The sequence below is a fragment of the Sinocyclocheilus grahami genome, unplaced genomic scaffold, assembly GCF_001515645.1.
Source record: "Sinocyclocheilus grahami isolate Dianchi unplaced genomic scaffold, SAMN03320097.WGS_v1.1 scaffold3.1, whole genome shotgun sequence".
In the NCBI taxonomy this organism is placed as follows: domain Eukaryota; kingdom Metazoa; phylum Chordata; class Actinopteri; order Cypriniformes; family Cyprinidae; genus Sinocyclocheilus; species Sinocyclocheilus grahami.
In genome coordinates this window covers 1,058,650-1,080,450 of record NW_015505182.1, presented here as the reverse complement: position 1 = coordinate 1,080,450, position 21,801 = coordinate 1,058,650, and the positions used below count along the sequence as shown (strand labels likewise).

Genomic DNA, 21,801 nt, shown 5'->3' with positions numbered 1-21,801 from the left:
CATTTTATGGAGGACTGTTTCCTGATCCTGGTAGAGTAGACTACAATGCCGGCTGTTCTGACTCACAGACTGTAAGTACGTTTTTTATATTTAAAGAATTTGCCACTGACGATTCAAACGCGAGTTTTGAGCAGTGTAGAGTAGCGCTTGTTGTTTGTCATTTCTCCGATCACAAATGCAGACATGGTTTTATGTTTACGCTGCACGATGCAACGCGTAAAAAGACAGTATAAGTCATTATAATCCGTAATTATGTCCCCACTGGATGCAACAAATGCCTTGTTTATAATGGGTTTTAATGTTTTTTGTCTCGTCGCGCCGGCCGGACAGGGTATCACAGTATGGTAGGGGCGTAACATTTCCGTCACACGCTTGAGGTATTCGGCCAATCACAACGCACTGGATAGCTGGCCAATCAGAGCACACCTCGCTTTTCAGACCGATGAGCTTCGTAAAAATTGACACATTTCAGAAAGGCGGGGCATAGAGGAGAAACAATAATGTACAGTATGTGGAAAATAATGTGTTTTTTGAATCTTAAACACATTTCATTACACCAAATACACAAAATAATGTTCTTTTTAGCAACATCATATGACCCCTTTAAAGACTTCTATAAAAAATAACATTTAAAAAAAAATTACAGTCCTCAAACTTTTGAATAGTAGTGTGCACTGATTTAAAGCATTGTGTTCTAATGTCTCTGGGCAACCGTAAACAACAAAATGACAATTATGATTTGTGTGCAGTTTGCTATTGTGCCATTCCCTACGCTAATTCCAATCAAATGCTCTTTCATAGCTGAACACCACACCTAGATCCAGCAGTGATCTCACTTTGACACAGCAAGAGCATCAAGCCAACCTTCCCCCGTTCCTCAGGCAGGCCTGGGCAGTGCGTAACTGATCTGCCTTTTCTGGAAATTCCTCTCCCAACAGACTGATACTTGACAGAAAGGCGATACAGCTCTATTCTATTTCATACAGAGCCAAGATAGGTACATATTTGGAGATGTTTCCTTTCTCTTTGCAGGTCAATAAATTTTCCACACATTTATTCTGAGTGACTGTGAGGAAAGCCTATTTACCTGCTGTTCCTGGAACTGGTGGTGCTGGGAAAGCGAAAGCGGGGACTCTTGCCCAGGCGCATTTCGGATGCGGAGTGCGCCCTGCCTGTTCCGGTCCAGCGAGTGCGGGCGAGGCGGTCGGAGTTGGTTGCGCTGGTGCCACGATTTGAGTTCTTCCGACACCACCTGCCGTGGCAGGCCTCTGCTAGGATGGTGCGGATACTCTTTTAGCGAAGGAGCCCGTGACAATTTCAGGTGGGCGGGTAACAACCTGCAACTTCGCTGCTGGGAAGGCAAAGCCTCACTGTAGCAGTACTCATAGTGACCATTAGATGAATAAACAGGCGAAGGGGCCTGGTGGCTTATGTATGACGATCTTCCGCTGTCCATTTCCAAGGGGTGACCCCATCCATCCTCCACGTACCCCCTGGAAAAACTCGGTGAGGACTGGTACTGAGCATTCTTGTAGAAGTGGGTAGGAGAGCATCTTTGTGGTATGTAGTAGTCATTGAAGCTGGTGTATTGGTATCCGTACTGTGGCTGGTAGGGCCACAGAAGTTCCCCAGGGTGCTCCTGGCAGGGAGAGCTGGTGTAGGACTGCACAGAGTGCTCCGAGTTGCTGTCCTCAGAACTAGAGTAGTACAAAGGGTTTCCCACATTTAGACTTATTGGAGAGTATTCTGATGGTGTCACCGCAAAGTCTGTCAACCGTCTCCTGGGGCCCCTTGAGCGCCCACGTTCCCGCTCGGGATCATAAGGGTTGGGATCAGTGTAGGGAACTCTGTTATAATGAGAAATTAATAGATTTGTCAATATTTGAGATGGTCATACAATATATAAAACACATGTGATCTGAACTGTACACTACCACTCAAGAGTTAGGGGTCAGTTTGATTTTTAAAAAATGAAATTAATATTTCTATATAGCAAGGGTGCATTAAATTGATCAAAAGTGACAGTAAAGACATTTATAATATTACAAATAACAATAAATGCTGTTCTGAACTTTTTAATCATGAAAGAATCCTGAGAAAGAAATGTATCACAGTTTACAGAAAAAATTAAGCAGCACAACTGTTTTCATCATATATGAATTTTCTTAAGCACCAAATCAGCATATCAGAATGATTTCTGATGGATCATGTGACCCTGAAGACAGGAGTAATGGCTGCTGAAAGTTCAGCTTTGCCGTCACAGGAATAAGCTACATTTTAAAATACATTAAAATGGTTTGATTTTTTTTTTTAATTATTGTAATGATATTTCGCAATATTACTCTTTTTATCTTATTTTTGATCATAACAATGCAGCATATTACATATGAAATATAAATGGGTTTTAATTATATAAAATATATATTTGTATAAAAATAAATACAAATTTATTGAAAAAAATTGGTTTATACCAACCGCAAACTTTGTGTGAGTTTGTGAGTAAACTGAGATCAAACCTAAGGGACTGGATCCTGCGCAGGTGCATCTCTGGAGTGGAGGGTGCGCTGCAGGACTGTGTGTGTTTCAAAGCAGCATGGGTGGGTATCTGCAGTGGTATCCCGGCCTCCGCAAGACAGACCTCCAGAGGAGGCAACGTGGGGGTAACAGCAGGACTACTATGAGTTGAAAAACAAAAACACTTTTTTTTACACTTATGAAGACAAACCGAAACAGTACAGCTGAAGTTTTGCTATGACGTGCTCTACTGACAACAATACATGTGTTCTATAAATCAACTTTGAGATGTTTGGCTTCATAGCCATTACATAAGAGGAGGTGTGGTTATACCCAACCAAAAAATTACTATGTGATGTCTTGATGACCAGGTGAGTCAAAACTGCTTTTCAAAGGTCATAGATGACATGCGTTTGACATTTAATACTTGCTTTGCACTGTAGATATTTTCTACTATATGATATATACTGCTATATGTACCTGGATTTGATGCTACTAGAGTGAGATTTTTTCTTTTTCTGATAGGGCTGGTCCAAACTACTCTCCATCCAGGGAGAGCTTTGAATGGGGGCAGGGTCATGCTCTAAGATTGGACTCTGGCATGTGTGCAAATCCTCCAGGGATTGTGGCGGGGTTTGACGAACAGTGGCCTCCAGAGGCCGGTAGGAGGGGACTATAGGTGTATGAGGAGGGGGATGAGAGTTGGTTAGAGGTGGAGGGTGAAAGTCTACAGCAGGAGGCTCTGAAGAAAGCTGGGAAGACAGTTCCTCTGAAACATGGATGAGAGAGATATTATTTAATTTAACAAGGGTTATAGACATGTGTGACCTGGACCACAAAACCAGTCATAAGTAGCATGGGTATATTTGTAGCAATAATCAAAAATACATTGTATGGGTCAAAATTATAGATTTTTCTTTTTATGCCAAAAATTATTAGCAAATGTAAAGATCATGTTCCATGAAAATATTTTGTAAATTTCCTACCGTAAATATATTAAAACTTAATTTTTGATTAGTAATATGCATTGCTAAGGACAATACACTAAGCAAAGCTTCTTAGAAAGCTTTAAAGGCAATTTTCTCAATATTTTGAATTTTTTGCACCCTCAGATTCCAGATTTTCAAATAGTTGTCTCTCGGCCAAATATTGTATCCTAAAATTGACCCTTATGACTGGTTTTGTGGTCCAGGGTCTCACACACACACACACACACACACACATATATATATATATATATATATATATATATTATATTAATGATTAATCTATTAAAATATGTATTATTTATATTTTTCAAATAATAAAAACCTTTAAATAAACTATATATATACAAAGCAAAAAATTTTTAGGGACTGCATTATCTGAAAAATATCTGAAAAAACACTATGCATAAACATGGTTTTGCCTTACCCTCATCCAGCACAGCAGAGTCTGACAACGAGCTATTGTCTGAAGTGCCTTGATATAAAACAGATAAAATAAGAGCAAGATGATCTTTGATAATCAAGCTGTTAACTCATTACATGGTCGAGTAAAAAAAAAAAAAAACCTGAAAAAGTAAGTGCTCCTATTTATCACTCACCTCCTCTCTGTGTGATCATGCCAGGGCGTGGTGAAGATCGGCCATGTTCCAGTCTCAGCCTGAACACAGCTTCCTGTAGCTCTTTGAGTTTCCTCTCCTCACGCTGGTACTGCTGTAGACGACTCCTCTTCACCGCTTTGCAGAGATGTTCCTCCTGACACAGTCTGTGGGCCGCCACGTATATATGCTGCTGAAGAGCCAGACCAGCCTCCACAGAGCTCAGCTCAGAGTCCTGTGTATCATGTTCATCAGATTCAGACTTATTTATAGGAACCATCGATTGTTATCCATGGTTTGTGTGAATATAGATTAAGAGTCAGTGTAGGACTTTACCTCAGTTCTATGTAGGATGCTTGGCTCATCTAATTTAAAAGCAGCTCCGATGCGCCGACGAATTTGAGGGGGCTTCTCTCCAGGTAACAGGGGATAATCTGAGGACAAATGTCCTGTGAGCTCCTAAAACAGAACAGGGAATTGATTAGGGATGCCCTAGAATTAAAATTCTGGCTCATAACTGATTTGTTCTTTGTTATTGCTTACAAAAGGCAGATAATAAAAATCTATTTGAAAAAAAATAAATAATAAAATCTATCTTGGGCAGTCAAGAAGATCTGTAATTTGTCAATGTTATTTGTAAGTATAATTACATTAATTACATAATCAAACAATTAAGTGAAACAGAACAAAGTCACGACGAGCAAGTTATCACGAACAAGCCTTTAACCAGAATTCCTGTTTCTCCAGTATGAAACCTTTCAGCGAGTCGGGACAAGTTACAGCTTTCAACCGCTACATTATGCAAGCCTGTTGTTGAAAGATTCGGTTCTTGCCTAATCTGTACCAAGAGCTCTACCTGCCAAACTAAACCATGGACAAGTGGTCTTCGAAGTGAAAGCCTCGGTTTTCTCTTACTTTACGAGTTCCTAAAAAGCAAGCACAACTTTTATTTTAGCTGTTCAAGCCAAAGTGAACAAAAACTAGTCTCGTGGAACCACTCAGCCCCTCAGCTGTGACGGGTGTCCTGACCCAGAGCCACAGGGGTCAGAGCGGATTCCAGGAGACTGCTCTGGCAAACAATAGTTTTAACAGGGCCACTAAAAATCACAGTCTAACTACGCCTCTCGGCTATGCGCCGTCAGCAGGAGCTCAGGGTGAGCTTTAACTAAGAGGCCATTCAAGTAAATACTCTTCCTTTAAACATCCATCTGTATCTGAAAAATGTCTATTTTCCAGGAGGAACAAGGCCGTGCTGTGCTTAGATTACAACACTGGAATGCTCCCAACAGAAGAGGTTAATGAAGAGGGCTGCTTTGCCTCATTGCACTCACTTGTTATTAATTAACCTCGATTCACTTCTACAACAGTTTCTCAGACCACTTACAGTTAAAAGGAATTGCAATTAGCTACAGACTGGTTTTCACGTCTCTTACATTTACATTTATGGCAAATACCTTTATTTATATATACAAACATATACTGTATATACTTGTATATAAAGTGACCAAATAGTAACATAAATTAACATCTAAATTAACTATATGCATACATATTTCAGTGGCATTTCCCGACAATATGTGACATCATAATGCCAAAGTCCAGACCACTTCCAGCTTGTGACACATATCTGACCCTGGACCACAAAACCAGTCATAAGGGTCAATTTTTTAAAATTGAGATTTATAATAAATAAGTTTTCCATTGATGTATGGTTTGTTAGGATAGGACACTATTTGGTTGAAATACAACTATTTGAAAATCTGGAATCTGAGGTGAAAAAACATCAAAATATTGAGAAAATCGCCTTTAAAGTTGTCCAAATTAAGTTCTTAGCAATGCATATTACTATTCAAAAATTAAGTTTTGATATATTTACGGTAATTTTGCCCCATACAATGTATTGTTGGCTGTTGCTACAAATAGCCGTGTGACTTAAGACTGGTTTTGTGGTCTAGGGTCACAAATGTTCTGCGGTGTATGACTGACAAATCCAAGAGTCTCACCGCCGGCTTCCTGTCAGTATGTCAAAATGTTATTCTACGTCATGATGACAATCTCCTGAGTAAGCTGTGAATATCTACAGTTGGAACAATGATTAACAGATGCTCTATAATCGGTCAGCTGTGATTTTATTACTTTGAAACTACAGATGCACTCTTAGTCACTAACAGTGCAACCAGTCATTCTCAATATCACAATCTTTAAAGAGATATAACACAAAAAATAGCCTCATGTTTATAAGGTTTTATTATAATTATTGTTAACTGTTCTACCAGTAATTAATGAAATATTAAATCCTAACCAATAGTAGTAATTTTTATATTGGGAATCCATTTTTAACTACAGTTTTATTTGTGGATGTTATTATTAGTAACATTATAAAAACAATAAAATTACTGCAAAGTTGTTTTATTTTTGTCTTTGTTTTAGGCTATAACTTTTAAGTTAACATTTCTTGATTTGAGAATGAATGGCTCTAAAAAGTTGGTGTTATTTATCAGTAGACTCAATATTAAAGAACTGAAAACCGATCAAGAAAAAAATTAGAAAAGGCAGAATTAAAAACACATTAACCCCAAAAATTGTTACTTGTTATAATTACAACTATCATATTACACAACCAGTGAGAACATTCTCTAAAAAAAAAAGAAAGCTAGCTCTAAGCATTTAGTTGTGCTTGTATGGTAACTTATATGATAAACTACAGTCATTATCACATTAAGTACTCACATATTGTAAAATACTGATCCCTCTAAGTATAAGTGTATCCGGCAAACAGAATAAGTTGATTTCCAAGAGATGTCTAGCTCCACACTGCACTCCAACTCTGGATGAGCACCGGTAGGAGTTCGTACTGTAAAATGAACCTGGGCGCGTCTTGCACATACCTCTGTGTGTGTGTTTGTGTGTGTGTGTGAGAGAGACATCACAGCGTCACACCTCTTGTACACACTTGACGAAAGCTATAATAACTCCTCCTGTTGTTGTTGTTATCAGCATGTGCACATACAATTATGAAGCAAGTAATGAAATCACACCATAAAAGTGTAAACAACGTGTCTCTCATAATGTACTCAATACTAAAAATGTAATTCAAACTTGGAAATAACCAATAGGCTTTTCACATCTCAAATAGTTAACCCTGGGTTATCTTGCTTGACGTAAGAGTGGACAGAATGGACTTTTCGGACTATAAATGTAAGAATGAAATGGTCCCTTCTTTTCTCCAATTCAATTCATCCACTTAAATGCAGAAACGACTGTTTATAAACGTTTCATAACCCTAGGTAAAATGTGGTGCCAAGCCTGCTTCTTAATTACAAGTGTGAAACGTTCATTTAGCCAGGGGTTAAAACCAGGGTTTAGAACGAAGATAATCCAGGGTTAAGGGCAATGTGAAAAGCCCTAATACAAGTTTCGGAAGTTTTAAAACAAAAGAAATGTTTAAGAAATACACGAATAAGAAATATTTTAAATTTAACAATATTTCTGGGTCACTAATCAAATAAGCAAAGTTGTGACACTCCTGATGTGAGCTCCTTTATACAGACAGCCAGATGTTCATTCATCAAGAGATCTTCTTCGGATCTTCTAAAATCATGCTTAAGAATATGATCATCAGGTTTTATATAAACTTGAGGAGTTTATGCAGTTCAAATCTGCATAAGCAAAGCAAAAGGGTGAAAAAAATGTCTGAGCATTTTAATTTGGTGGTTTAGCTTTTCATTAAATTTGTATGACAATAAAATTATTTGCAAGGGAAAAGTGTATTAAATGAAAAAAAAAAAAAAAGCTAAACTAATTTTCACCAGTGGTCTCAGACTTTTTGGACTCCGCATAGCCCTTCACAGATCAGTGTTTTATGAGATCCTGCTGCCCCCTAATGGGGATACTTAGGCCAACACCATTTTCAAACCATTAGCCTATTTACAAGAACTCACATGGTTTACATTAACATCCAGTACAAAAAATGAATTACAGTAATCTGGAATATTTTTTTGGCATCTAATTAAGAGTACTGGTGTCCCAAAATACCTCAATTCATCATTTGCATTTAAGATAACCAACTGATGCAAAGATATAATACCAAACAAGCAAGCAAACAAACTCCTTGTTCAATTATATTTTTTTAACAGCACTGTAATGCAAATGCTGTTGTCGTGCATACAGTTACCTCATTGAGGCATTGTGTAGAAACTCATTCCACTCTAACATTCTGACACAACAGGAAACCAACCCACACACAGACGTCAGAGGAAGGAGTACTGCGGGACACGCTGCACCTGCTGCTCTCATGCATCGTTCACATACATTCAGGATCCTTGTTCTCACAATGGCTCTCCAAGAATGCCAGTTAAACGCCTATAGGAGCCACCACGGCTGCCAGACGGGATAGTATCCTATCACCCAAGGAAACATGACTGCTGGAGCATGCCAGTATCTGATTTCACAACTAGTCTACACCATTGTCCAAAAACAAAACAAAAAACAAAACAAAACAAAAAGGCTAGGAATGGGATGGTAACTTTGCATATTTGAGTATAATAATAAATCACCAAAATTAGGCCTTTTTAAAAAATATTTTTTTTTTTACTCTTTTGCTATATTTTTGCATACAGTCACTGGGTTTTGAGCAGTAGCTATATTTGCATGCACCCAAATTACGTTTATAATAATGATTTATTGCTTAAATGCCTTCATGTAAACATATGAATCAATCCCATTAAGCCTGAGCCAAATGAAACTTCAATCAGATTGAAAGGGTGGTGTAGACCTAAAATTATCCGATCAATAAGAAAAAATAAAGCATGTAAACATTTGAATTTGACTACTTCCTCAATTTGATTAAAAATTACCTTGTGCACATGACAAGTGCCGTGATTCACATATGTTTTCATCATACAAACTTTCTCATGTCTTACAAACTGCTCAGTGGACGAGATAAATGTGAGCTTCAAAAATGACAATTATAAATTAGAAAAAATTCCTAGAAAAAGCATCTGGCCCAACGACTGACTAAAATTCTGCCAATTTCTTAGTCCCTAATTTGTACATCAAACAAAGATAACATAAAAACAATAGGATTAAATTAGGATCATGTCAGCTTTTCAAAAACAATACAAAGCACCAATAAAAGTATCATAAAGATTCATAAGCTGCGGCATACAGCTTGTTGTCTGCGGAACAACAGAATGGTTTAAAAATTGCTGGCAGAATGCAGAAATCAGTACTTGTCTTTGCCTAACATAACCATGGGCTGGGCTCCACAAACACTGAATTGAGCACTGACCTCTGAACTGACCAGATTTAGCTACAAGATTTATGTGGGAAGTAATTGAGTTTTCTGGATCATGTTATTTGTGTCAAAACAACCTCCAAAAAAGGGACTTCCCTACTAGGAGATACTGTAAGCATAAGTGTGCTATTTTAGACAAATCAGGCGAACACAGCTGATATTTAGTAGGGACATTTCTGAGAACTGCTTTTAAGCAGTAAATGCACAATGGATCATTAAGAAAACAACAACAGATCATTAGTGTTTGTTTATCTGGCACTAACTAGATGATTCTAGGATTGTTTTTATCTTCCTGTAGCTTTATATTACAGCCTGCCTGTATGAGCTAGTACGAGTCCTTTGCTGTAAAATGGGTTTCTTGGGTCATGTCAAATGTGCATGTGAATGTTATGTAGCAGCAAAGTCTGCATTGCAGCAATGGGTCACAAATCTAAACTAACAAACTGAACAAGACAGTTGTGATAGAATATATACATCGTTTATTTAGTGCAACATCCACTGGATTTCCATAGGATTAGCTGTCTAAAAGTTAAAGCTGATATTGTATGTAAGCCTGTAGATTCATATCTCGCCTCCTCCCGGGTATGTGGGATATGTTGGATTAGTACGTATGGGAGCTGGAGAGGGTTTTATTATTGTGTGGATCTCCCCCATCCTGCCCATTCAGACAGGGAGCCCAGGCACGCTGGGAACACCAGTGAACTGTGACAGCCACATATTAACCTTTACTTAGGACCTGTCTACACCAGGCACACACAAAAAAAGAAGAAATGATGAGAAGAAAATGGTCTATAAGGTCAAGTTTTACTTGATTTACATTTAGTTCAAAAAAACCATATTGAATTTTGCCATTATATAAAAGGGAATATATACATTATATACAGATTGTCAAATCATTACACACATACACTGTTTAAAAGTTTTAAATGTTAAAATTCTCTTACACTCACCAAAGCTATTTTTATTTGATCAAAAATACAGTAAAACAGTAATATTGTATAATATTATTACAATTTAAAATAACTGTTTTCTATTTTAATATATTTTAAAATGTAATTTACTCTTGTGGTGGCAAAGCTGAATTATTCCAGTCTGCAGTGTCACATGATCCTTCAGAAATCATTCTGTTGATTTGTTGCTCAAGAATAATTTCTTATTATGATCAATGTTGACAACAGTTGTGCTGCTTAAAGGGGTCATATGATGCGATTTAAATTTTTCCTTTCTCTTTGGAGTGTTACAAGCTATTGGTGCATAAAGAAGATCTGTAAAGTTGCAAAGACTAAAGTTTATACTTTATAAAAGTTCAGAGTCTGCCACACCTACCTAAAACGGCTCGTTCTAACACTCCCCCACATATCTACCTCACTATGTGGGAAGATTTGCATAACGCCGCCCAAATGTTCACACAAAGAAAGAAGGTGTAACTTTTAGTCTCACTGTAGTTTTGTTGACGCTGCAGCCATGTCATGAAGACGCTGTGTGCTTCATTGTGAAAGAGAAACTACTTTGTTTGGTCTTCCAAAAGAGGACGATATCCGCTTCGTCATGCCTAGAGCTGATCTGTGCTGTTCGCTGAGGGAATACATCAACTTTCACCGTGGACGAAGCGGAATCCAGTCTTTCACATGTGGTTGCCGCTCATTCGTCGGATCCGCCGGGCGCACCGTTCTCGACCCCGCCGCCTCAGCTCACGCTAGCCCGGCCTCAGTGCACGCTAAGCCGGGGCTTCCCCTCAAGCTAGGCCTCTGTGTTTTTCATTGTGAAAGCGAAACTACTTTGTTTGGTCTTCCAAAAGAGGACACAACTACAAATCAGTGGTATTTACAACATTGTTCCAGAACAGTTTAACCCAAATATCCAGCTGTGTACAGCGCATTTTATGGAGGACTGTTTACTGATCCTGTGAGAGTAACGTTAGACTAAAATGCCGGCAGTTCTGACTCACGTAAGTGCGTTTTCATTTAAAGGATTTGCCACTGATGCACAAACGTGAGTTTTGGGCAGTTTGGAGTAGCACTTGTTGTTTTTCATTTCTCTGATCACAAATGCAGACAGTTTTATGTTTACGCGGCGCGATGCAATGCAACGCAACGCGTAAAAAGACAGTATAAGTCATTATAATCAGTAATTATGTCCCCACTGGATGCAACAAATGCCTCGTTTGTAATGGGTTTTAATGCTTTTGTCTCGTTGCTCCGGCCAGGACATGGCATCAACAGTATGTGAGGGGTGTAACATTTCTGTCTCACGCTTGAGGTATTCAGCCAATCACAACGCATTGGACAGCTGGCCAATCACAGCACACCTCGCTTTTCAGACCGATGAGCTTTGTAAAAATCGACGTGTTTCAAAAAGGTGGGACATAGAGGAGAAACAATAATGTACAGTATGTGGAAAATAATGTGTTTTTTTAACTTTAAACTGCATAAACACATTTCATTACACCAAATACACAAAATAATGTTCTTTTTAGCAGCATCATATGACCCCTTTAATATTTTTGTAACAATGTAAAATCTTTATAGTCACATTTAATCAATAAGGCATTCTTGTTGAACAAAACTTTTAAACGGTAGTGTAATACATAGGCTACACTAGTGATAAGTTATATTTAATATCAGGTTATGACTACATAAATAAATCTATAGGCATTATTCTCACTAATGTTATGATTGCATCCACATGACATAGTAAAAAGTGAAATATGCAGCTATCTGACCCTACTTTCATTAAAAAAAGTCAAGTTGATTCAGTCCATTTAAATAATACTACTATAATACATTAGACTTGAATTAAACACGTTTTTAGTTTAACAGACAAAACATTTTGTACAGTTTAAAGTATCAGCATAAAAACAATGAATATAAGGCTAAACAGTTTAACAACTGCACTGTATAAAATTACAATGGAGGTATCTAATAGTGTAGCAGAGCAATCTAAAGCCTAGTGTGTGAACAGAAAATGGATGTTACACTTAAGAAGACGGATTAGGACAGAAAAGAAGAAAATGGAATTGTCAAAACAACATTCCACAAACCATTTTGTGACATTGAAAAGACATTGCTATCTTTAAGCATGAGTAAATGTTACATTTAGCCTTAATAGGAATAGGAAGGACCTCAAACTTGATCCTAAATATACACTGTGGATCAATGTCAGTAATTATTGACTTGTAATTACTCCAAAATAGTATCCATAGTATGACACTGCATAATTAAAGCTTTGGCATGTGAGGCCGAGAAGGAATAAGAATGTTGAGGCCTGTGAACACCAACACCGCACCCTGGCGTTTGGTATTTGTGTGGCTGCAAGGATCCCTTTTGGCAGAAAGAAATTGGTTTCAAATGAGCCAAAGCACAGATGGATTCTCTGATGTGGACTGACATGTCGTGTGCTCTACCACCAGCACTGCAGATCAGCACGAATCCCTCAGGCTGCAAACCCCAGGAGTACTTTCCCTCCGTATATTCCCTCCGTTGTGGCTGCTGTATATCACATGACGACCCCCCCCCACCAACTTGTGCCCCCTCATAAATAATGAGTGCATGACTGCTGGGCGGTATGTCTGCTAGTGGAAAATGTTTGTGGCTAGTTCACCTGGGACAGCACACATTTGAATATAATCATTATAATAGGCAAATAGCAGAATAATATCAGAAAAAAACTTTGAAGAACACATTAAAGGGAAATTACGGCTTTAATCAACACCGCTTGTGGCACTATGTTGATTACTACTAAATTTTTGACTTGCCCTCCTCTTTTCTTAAAAAACAAAAAAAAGCAAACATTGGTTTAACAATGAGGCACATATAATGGAAATGAGTGGGGCCCAAAAAAAGTATTTTCAGTGTAACGTCATATCCAATTTTACAACTTTGTTGCCACGACAATTAGGGTTGGGTACCTATGTATGTATGTACTAGAACCGAATCAGAACGCAGATTTCAGTGCCTCATTTCCATGCCACCAATGTTTCAGGAACTCGAGCTGCGTCGAGATCGCTTTGGGAACGCCCCTGCGTGACCGCGTTCTGAAGCACATGCAAAATCAGTGCAATGGAGCAGCGAGACGTCACGAGCGGGGTGACGTGAGCGCCAGGAAGTATAAAAGTGCATCCGACAGAGCAACTTAGCTTCTGCTCTTCAGTAGCACTCTGTGTATGTGTCAGTCTATTTAATGTTGTCTGTCAGTTCACAAGCATTCAAAAGAATATATCAAAGTCTAAACTAATATCTATGGCGAGCAAACGGCATTACAGACGTTGTGTGCCTCCCTGCCCACACTATCTGGCAGCGGGGGATACACACGATCTGTGTGTTGTTTGTTTAGGAGCGGAGTATACACGGTCAGCTTTCGAGGAGCTGATTGTCATCACTGCGAGTTAGTGTTCTTTCTCAGTGTTCGGAAGCCCGCGCTGCGGTTTCTCCCCCCACAATAAAATATTGTTTGGCCAGCCGAGAAATAGGACGCTCGTCCTAAAAGTAATTATGGGGTGTGATTCGTGCAGTCGCCAAAATAAAATATCGTTTGGCCAGCCGAGAAAACAGAAACAGTAATTAGACGAGCGTTTTCTGAAATCCAGATCACAGCCTTCACAACGGGGCCTTCCGTTTTTCCCCGATCTCCATGCTAAAAAAAGGAGGTGTCAAGCTCGTGGGAGAAACCATACTCATCCTGTATTTACAGCCCCACAGTCTCGAATTATTCAAAAGAACATCGTGGGGCTGAATGATAAGGGATATGGGGCGATGCCAGTGGTGGAGCAGACGCTTGCGAGCTATCTCTCCCCATTCTCAGCATCGTCCCTGAAGGCCCCGAAGCTTCCCACCAGGCCCGTTAGGCTTACATCGAGTCTGGTTGGGAAAGCTTATACGGCGGTAGGTCAGGCTGGCGCATGTTTGCACACCATGGCGGTGTTACAAGCATACCAGGCTGACCTGCTCAGTGGTGGGGCTGCTGAGCGGGAGCAGCCCAAGCCGTCAAGCTCCTCATATCACCAGTCTCAAAAACAGAGCGTTGCAACCCGCACCCCTCCACAGAAAGATCGGGGGTCGGGGCGACGCTCTCAGTTGGGGTCTTCTAGACCGAAAACGGATCTGCGGACCGTTATTTTGTCTAAGAGGACCTCGGCTAAACGGTCCTACCATTGTTAAGTCCCTGAGGGCAGCCCCACCTGGGGAGGAAAGGATAACACCTCAGTATACGGTGCCCAATCCTCCTCAGTGCCCTCACAGAGGTTCATTGATACCCCTGCCACCCTCGGTGCTTCAGGGCTCAGTGAGCTCCGACGAGCGAAAATCCCAGCTGCCGCCCGGCAACGGTACGGCACGGGAGAGCTCGCCCCCTCAAGTGAAGAGGCTACAGCAGTCAGGTTGGTTGTTCCTTCAGTGCCCTCACAGAGGTTCATTGATACCCCTGCCACCTCGGTGCTTCAGGGCTCAGTGAGCTCCGACGAGCTAAATTCCCAGCTGCCGTCCGCACATGAAAAATAATTTCCCGACTGAGAAAATTCACAAACGCAAGTCGGAAAGCTCTAATAATACAAATCCAACACATCTTTGTAGTAACGCGAGTGTCCATGTTGTTTTCACATTCCGACTTAAAAGCACAACTCGGGAAATGAGAGTATCTGAGGAGAGCGTGAATGCAGCAATTACACTTGCTCTGATGGCAGCAGGTAGATACCGTTCTATACTGTAAAAAGCATATGGTAAAAAGGCTATGTCGATTAGCAATGGATTATAAATATACTTAATTATGATGAAAATACCAAAGTTGGCTTGAATAACACAGATAAACTATACATTGTCGCAGTCGAGTGTTTATTTTCTTTGTTTTATCATTCAAAACGTTTATATCTTCTGTTTACTCAGTTACAGCGATAGCAATGCCTTTGTTCATATTAGGGATTTCCTGAGTCTTTTTCCTTCTGTGATACTCATGTGGAGTTTCTGCGTGAGGGCGCCCTCTGGCGTCCAGTATGAATGAAACAGATATTAAATGTGTTTATAGCGCTCAATAATGGCCAATCCATCCTATTTTGGGTAATTTTTTTTTTTTAAGTATCGGTTCAGGCACTGGAACCGTTTTAAAACTATCGATTTGGCACCGGTATTGGAAAAAACCCAAACGATACCCAACCCTAACAAAAATGCAATGGCTTAAACCCTAACAAAGAAAAAGTGATGAGAACAAGTTTATAGCTCAAACAATGCTCAAGTTTTAACTGAAATACTGAATAATTATTGTTAAAACAAGATCTTGTTTTAACCATCCTTTCTTTATCCAAGAGGAAGTGCAATGTTTCTTTGAAATCAGTGTGTTATGGTTACATATGGCTTTAGTCGGTTCCTGTTTAGTCTTTGTGTCATTGCACAGAACAGTAGATAAAATATCTATCTACTGTCCTGTGTGGTGACGCATGTGTAACAGTAATGCAGTTGAATAAAAAGCTATTTCTGACTAATTCCTTCAGGTTTACAAGACGTGAATGATGCTGGATGTATTAGTTTACAAGAAAGGACACCATTCAATCACTTTTCTATACTGACTGTCTTGATTTGTATTATTCTAGACATCATACAGTACGATGTATTTTGTATGGGAAGGAAGGCACAATTACCGCAAATATGAGCCAGGAAGAATTTAGAATAAAACAACACAATAAAAACAACAGATTTTGAAAGTTAAATCCAATATAATGCACTGCCACACAAGCAGACGATATAGAAACATCACTACAGCACCTGTCATTGTATTAGGCCACATTCAGAGGTGCTAATGAGAGCCTTAAAACTGAGCTGTCGGCAGCAAACAATACGCATGCACTGCTTGGCTCCGGTTTGGCCGACCCTGGCTATGAACCAACAAAGCCACAGATTCCAGGGCTATTCACGCTCAGTGGTCTACTCCCTCTGATGCCGACCCACTCAAATCACCCTTGATGATTTTAATCACACTGATCACTGGATTCCAAAGCATTACACAAGGACAAATTGTTCAGTTGTCTTTCTTACATGAGGAACAACACCTGAAAAATTACATTAGACTACAGAGCATCGACTTTATTACTTAAAAGCTAAACTTGCAGTTCTGACCTGTTTTGAGACTGACTGATCTAGATCATGCGTCTTTATAAGCATTAAACCAAACCCCTGTTGCAGAAATGAGTGTTCCCAGCTGAATTAATGAATGGTGTGTAAAATAATATCCACCTTTAGACAACGAAACAATATAAGCATGTGATTCTCACGGCACAGTTAAAATACCTGTGCATGTTTTTTTTCCTCCTTGGGTTCTAAACAAAGCTTTACAACTTCTCTACACTGTCCACACAATATTACACTTCCATATAAACAATAATCACAAAAGCTTACTAACTTCACTCTGTTAAAATGTTTTCATTAGTATAACATCCTTGTTCCCATCCAGTCCGCGTTTCACACTACAATATAATTTTGTCATTTCTTTATAACTTTAGGAGTTACTATATTTTAAAAATTGATTTTCTTAGTTACTAGTTAAATTTGAAGAGGTCAAAAAGCGAAAAGGACATATCACTGCAGGTTGTATGATGGCATTTTACTTAAAAGTTTAAGGCAGCAACTGAACTTCAACACAATATGGACTAGGAAACTGTTTTATTTAAAATGATTTCACAACGAAAAGAGTTTACATTTAATGAACCATTTAGGATATCACGAAACCACTACATTTTAAAATAAGCATGTACTTATTAAAGAACTTTTGCAGTGATACTTTCAACATAACCCTGGATTTGTCATGGTTACAAAATCTGAATGTATGTAGGCTATTTTGCTGTATTTTCTAGAATCATTAAAATAGGAGAATGTCGGGTTAATGTTACTTTGTTCCGTTTCGTTCAGTAAGTTACACCATACTTTGAAACTACGCATAGGTAAATATATACTTTTTCACTTTTCTGCATAGATGTCCAACTTTGAATAGTTACAAAGAGTGCGAATACTTGCAAAACTTGGTTGAAACGGCTGTGCTGTATAAACTCAATTTTCATCTGGTGCGCTGCGTTAGTTAAGGTTATGTGTAGGTATAATCGATTAAGGAGAATATTACCATACCGTTTGTCGTCATAACAGGAAAACCTACGCAGAGTCGTCAAATCTTTACGCAATGCATTATCATGGGATATTATTTATTCACGCTTTCTCCAGCGCCGCATTCCAAATTGATGTAAGCGAGCCTCTGAAGAATGGACGATACCAAACCACGCGAACTAAAGGTGTTACGTCTAACGTAGATTATCGTTGATGGTTCTGATAATAGAAATAACATTTAAAAGAAATTCGTAATGCAACAAAATTAACATAAGACGTCTGAAGAAATGCGAGACCTGTCTTTTTATTCTATGTGCGTTACGACGGCACGTTTATGGAAACTTAAAACCATACCCCCATGTCACAATGGTACGCCCCTCACCCCTCCAGAAACTTTTTTCACAGCACTGACTGAACTAGCGATGGGAAGTCCGACTCATTTTCACGAATCGGCTCTTTTGAACAACTAGTTTAAAATAAATTGTTAAAAACGATTATATACTGTTTAAATAATTGCAGTTTATCGCTTACTACATTAACAATAATTATTATATTATAGTATTAACATTTTACTAATAAGTGTGATTATTATCATTTCAATTCTGTTTGATGCAACCACGATAACGTAACTTTTAGCTATTAACTAGGCTCATTACAAATCTGACTTTTTTCTTTTAATAGTCAGTTGAACTGTTGACTCGTGAATTAATTGTTCAGACCGATTGTGTGAACCGGTTCATTCACAAATCGGACACTGTTAGATAAACACATGCTGAGCAGCAGCATAGTAAGATCCTTTATTAATGGCTTAAATCATTTGCAAACGACACGTCAGCAATGTATTGGATAGGAAATGAGGGCTTTTGTAATTTCTATAAAATGAGCCGTTGACTGCATGCAGTCGGATCTTTTGAAAAGCAGGGAAGGTAGAATGTAACGTTAATGTTCCATTTGATGGGACTGCAGGGTGCTGGTATGGCAAGCCCTTTTGACTTTTATTCATTCTCAGGATCTGAATTCTTGATATCAACAATTCAATTTTTACTAGTTAAAATGTTCATTCTTGATATCAGGAATTAGATTTCTACTAGTAACAATTGCTATTTTTGATATCAGCAACTACATTTCCACTAGTAACAATGTTAATTCTTGATATCAACAATTCAATTTTTACTAGTTAAAATGTTCATTCTTGATATCAGGAATTAGATTTCTACTAGTAACAATTGCTATTTTTGATATCAGCAACTACATTTCCACTAGTAACAATGTTAATTCTTGATATCAACAATTCAATTTTTACTAGTTAAAATGTTCATTCTTGATATCAGGAATTAGATTTCTACTAGTAACAATTGCTATTTTTGATATCAGCAACTACATTTCCACTAGTAACAATGTTAATTCTTGATATCAACAATTCAATTTTTACTAGTTAAAATGTTCATTCTTGATATCAGGAATTAGATTTCTACTAGTAACAATTGCTATTTTTGATATCAGCAACTACATTTCCACTAGTAACAATGTTAATTCTTGATATCAACAATTCAATTTTTACTAGTTAAAATGTTCATTCTTGATATCAGGAATTAGATTTCTACTAGTAACAATTGCTATTTTTGATATCAGCAACTACATTTCCACTAGTAACAATGTTAATTCTTGATATCAACAATTCAATTTTTACTAGTTAAAATGTTCATTCTTGATATCAGGAATTAGATTTCTACTAGTAACAATTGCTATTTTTGATATCAGCAACTACATTTCCACTAGTAACAATGTTAATTCTTGATATCAACAATTCAATTTTTACTAGTTAAAATGTTCATTCTTGATATCAGGAATTAGATTTCTACTAGTAACAATTGCTATTTTTGATATCAGCAACTACATTTCCACTAGTAACAATGTTAATTCTTGATATCAACAATTTGATTGTCACTAGTGACAATCAAATTGTTGATATCAAGAATTCATATCCTGAGAATGAATAAAAGTCAAAACGGCTTGCCATAGTGCTGGTGCCTTTTATTAACATATGAAAGGTTTCACCTTGAAAAGGAGACCGTCTCACAGTAAATGCTTACGCTCCAGTCACAGAAAAGAGAGAAATGTTCATTGATTTGACCAAGCATGTTTGAACATAGAATAACTTTCCAGTGTGGTATTCTGTTTTCTTGTTTTACAAGGTAGAGCCGATTACCTAAAGTGTCATATAAAATCGAAGTTAATCATGTGTACACCGTAGTGGATATCTTGTTCCATGTTTCGCAAGTTTCATACTTGGTTAGTAAAACAGGTTTCGAGACATTTGTAAATCTTGTATTAGCGTTCTTATTTATATAGTCGACGATGTCAACAACATTGATTGGACAATTGACCTATCGGTAAGCCCCTCCCCTCGAACACTGATGAGCCAATGGCAGTCGAGTATCAGATGCACGGGGAGTGTAACGCGGACATTAGGTTTCAGAGAAACATTGGAAGATACGATGCTGGCATCGGTTTAAAAGGGGTCATATGATGTTGCTAAAAAGACATTTTTTTGTATTTGGTGTAATGAAATGTGTTTATGCGGTTTAAGGTTCAAAAACACATTATTTTCCACATACTGTACATTATTGTTTCTCCTCTATGCTCCGCCTTTCTGAAACGCGTCGATTTTTACAAAGCTCATCGGTCTGAAAAGCGAGGTGTATACACTTGTTGGTGTGTGGCGAGGTGTGCTCTGATTGGCCAGCTATCCAGTGTGTTGTGATTGGCCAAATACCTCAAGCGTGTGACGGAAATGTTACTCCCCTTACCATACTGTGATGCCGTGTTCGGCCGGAGCAACGAGACAAAAACATTCAAACCCATTATAAACAAGGCATTTGTTGCATCCAGTGGGGACATAATTACGGATTATAATGACTTATACTGTCTCGCGCCGTGTAAACATAAAACGTCTCAGGTTACTTATGTAACCATGGTTCCCTGAGTAGGGAACGAGACACTGCGTCCTCTAGGGGTCGCTATGGGGAAACGCCTCGTCGTGACCCGTGTCTGAACAATAGTATCCAGCTGCAGACCCGCAGCACCAGCAGTTTCAGAACCACAGCCACAGAACCGGAAGTGAGGGGCGGAGCTTACATTTTTTTAACAGAGTAGCGCCACCTTACGGTTTTTAAGGGGTAATTTGCTTTTAGTACACACGATACGTCATACTTTATGTATGCATTTTATAATGACATATTAAGCATTTTAGAAACATTAATCTTGTGTAATTTATTTGTAGACCTATACAGTTTTTCGTTTCATTGTATTATGCGAGTAATTTCCTGTTTGTGATATTAAAAATAATGTTTGAAACTTCTGGGCATTTTATATGAAATATACTTTAATCACAAGGTTCAAAATAAATGTTTACTCTAAAGTCAAGAACACGTGCATCATACATTTTTCTATATGAAAACTAAAACATTTCAATAAAACACACACAAACAGCAGCATATTTTTAAAAGTAACGATCAAAATGTACACAATTAAATTGAATTTTATAAAATGAACAATTCACTATTAAGCCCATTTTGTCATGACAATCCTGCATGAAACCGTACAAAATGAACAATTCACTCTTGGGCACATTTTGACGTGACAATCCTACAAAAATAACTCCCCTGAACACAAGATGAAATATGAAGGGCACTCTGGAAACTTCTGTTCCAGGAGATTGTTGAGGGCCTTTTCCTTGTCCTCTTCCTCCATTATAAGGAAAAGAGGCTCTTCCACTGGCCCCCTGAGCAGATGTCTGTTTAATGGAGCCATTTCACAACTTCTGTGAGATTACTGGGATCTCCTTCATTACAGAATATTAAAGGAAAATGTAACTTTAATATTTCTTATTAATGTGTATAGATAGATAGATTTGAGACATACCTCACAAGCGTAGCCCGTTATCCAATTGGAAGGGCCGCTTGTAGGGTTTCTGCACTGTAATATACATGTACCTTGGTTAATTTCAAATTTCAAAGAGAGAAAACCATCTGGAGTCCACCATCTCAGTATGATTGGAATGTCACACTGGAAGACACAAACATAGAGAAATCTTTAAATATCAACTGCTACAACATCATAAAGGTCCATTACGTTAACTGATAACTACTTACAGATGTAAAATCAAAGGGTGCTCCCAAGACAAGATGTACTGGAAAACAACAAAAAAAAAAGAATATTCTTCCTGTAAATGGCACCAAAAAACCTTCCTTGTTCCTTATTTAACAACTAAATAATCACACCAATAACTGGTTGCAAAAATGTATAGTATAGCCTAAAATAAATAAATA

General features: G+C 38.2%; 1 protein-coding gene and 1 long non-coding RNA gene across 2 annotated transcripts in view; both read right to left on the bottom strand.

Annotated features, from left to right (window-relative positions):
* Positions 1–625: 625 nt before the first annotated feature.
* LOC107581304 (uncharacterized protein C1orf106 homolog) lies at positions 626–4,611 on the bottom strand. The gene is made up of 8 exons (XM_016266809.1): positions 4,588–4,611; positions 4,433–4,555; positions 4,100–4,331; positions 3,928–3,975; positions 2,995–3,283; positions 2,517–2,675; positions 1,052–1,847; positions 626–1,018 (listed from the first exon to the last, which is right to left on the bottom strand). The coding sequence occupies exons 1-8, from the start codon at positions 4,609–4,611 to the stop codon at positions 974–976; spliced, it is 1,716 nt and encodes a 571-aa protein (XP_016122295.1). The 3' UTR covers positions 626–973.
* Positions 4,612–21,489: 16,878 nt separating this feature from the next.
* LOC107581883 (uncharacterized) overlaps positions 21,490–21,801 on the bottom strand; it is a 748-nt gene continuing 436 nt past the window's right edge. Inside the window, exons 2-3 of the long non-coding RNA XR_001608876.1 lie at positions 21,625–21,662; positions 21,490–21,538 (exon numbers count right to left, since the gene is read on the bottom strand). This is a non-coding gene — a long non-coding RNA (uncharacterized lncRNA). The remainder of the gene's footprint in view (positions 21,539–21,624; positions 21,663–21,801) is intronic.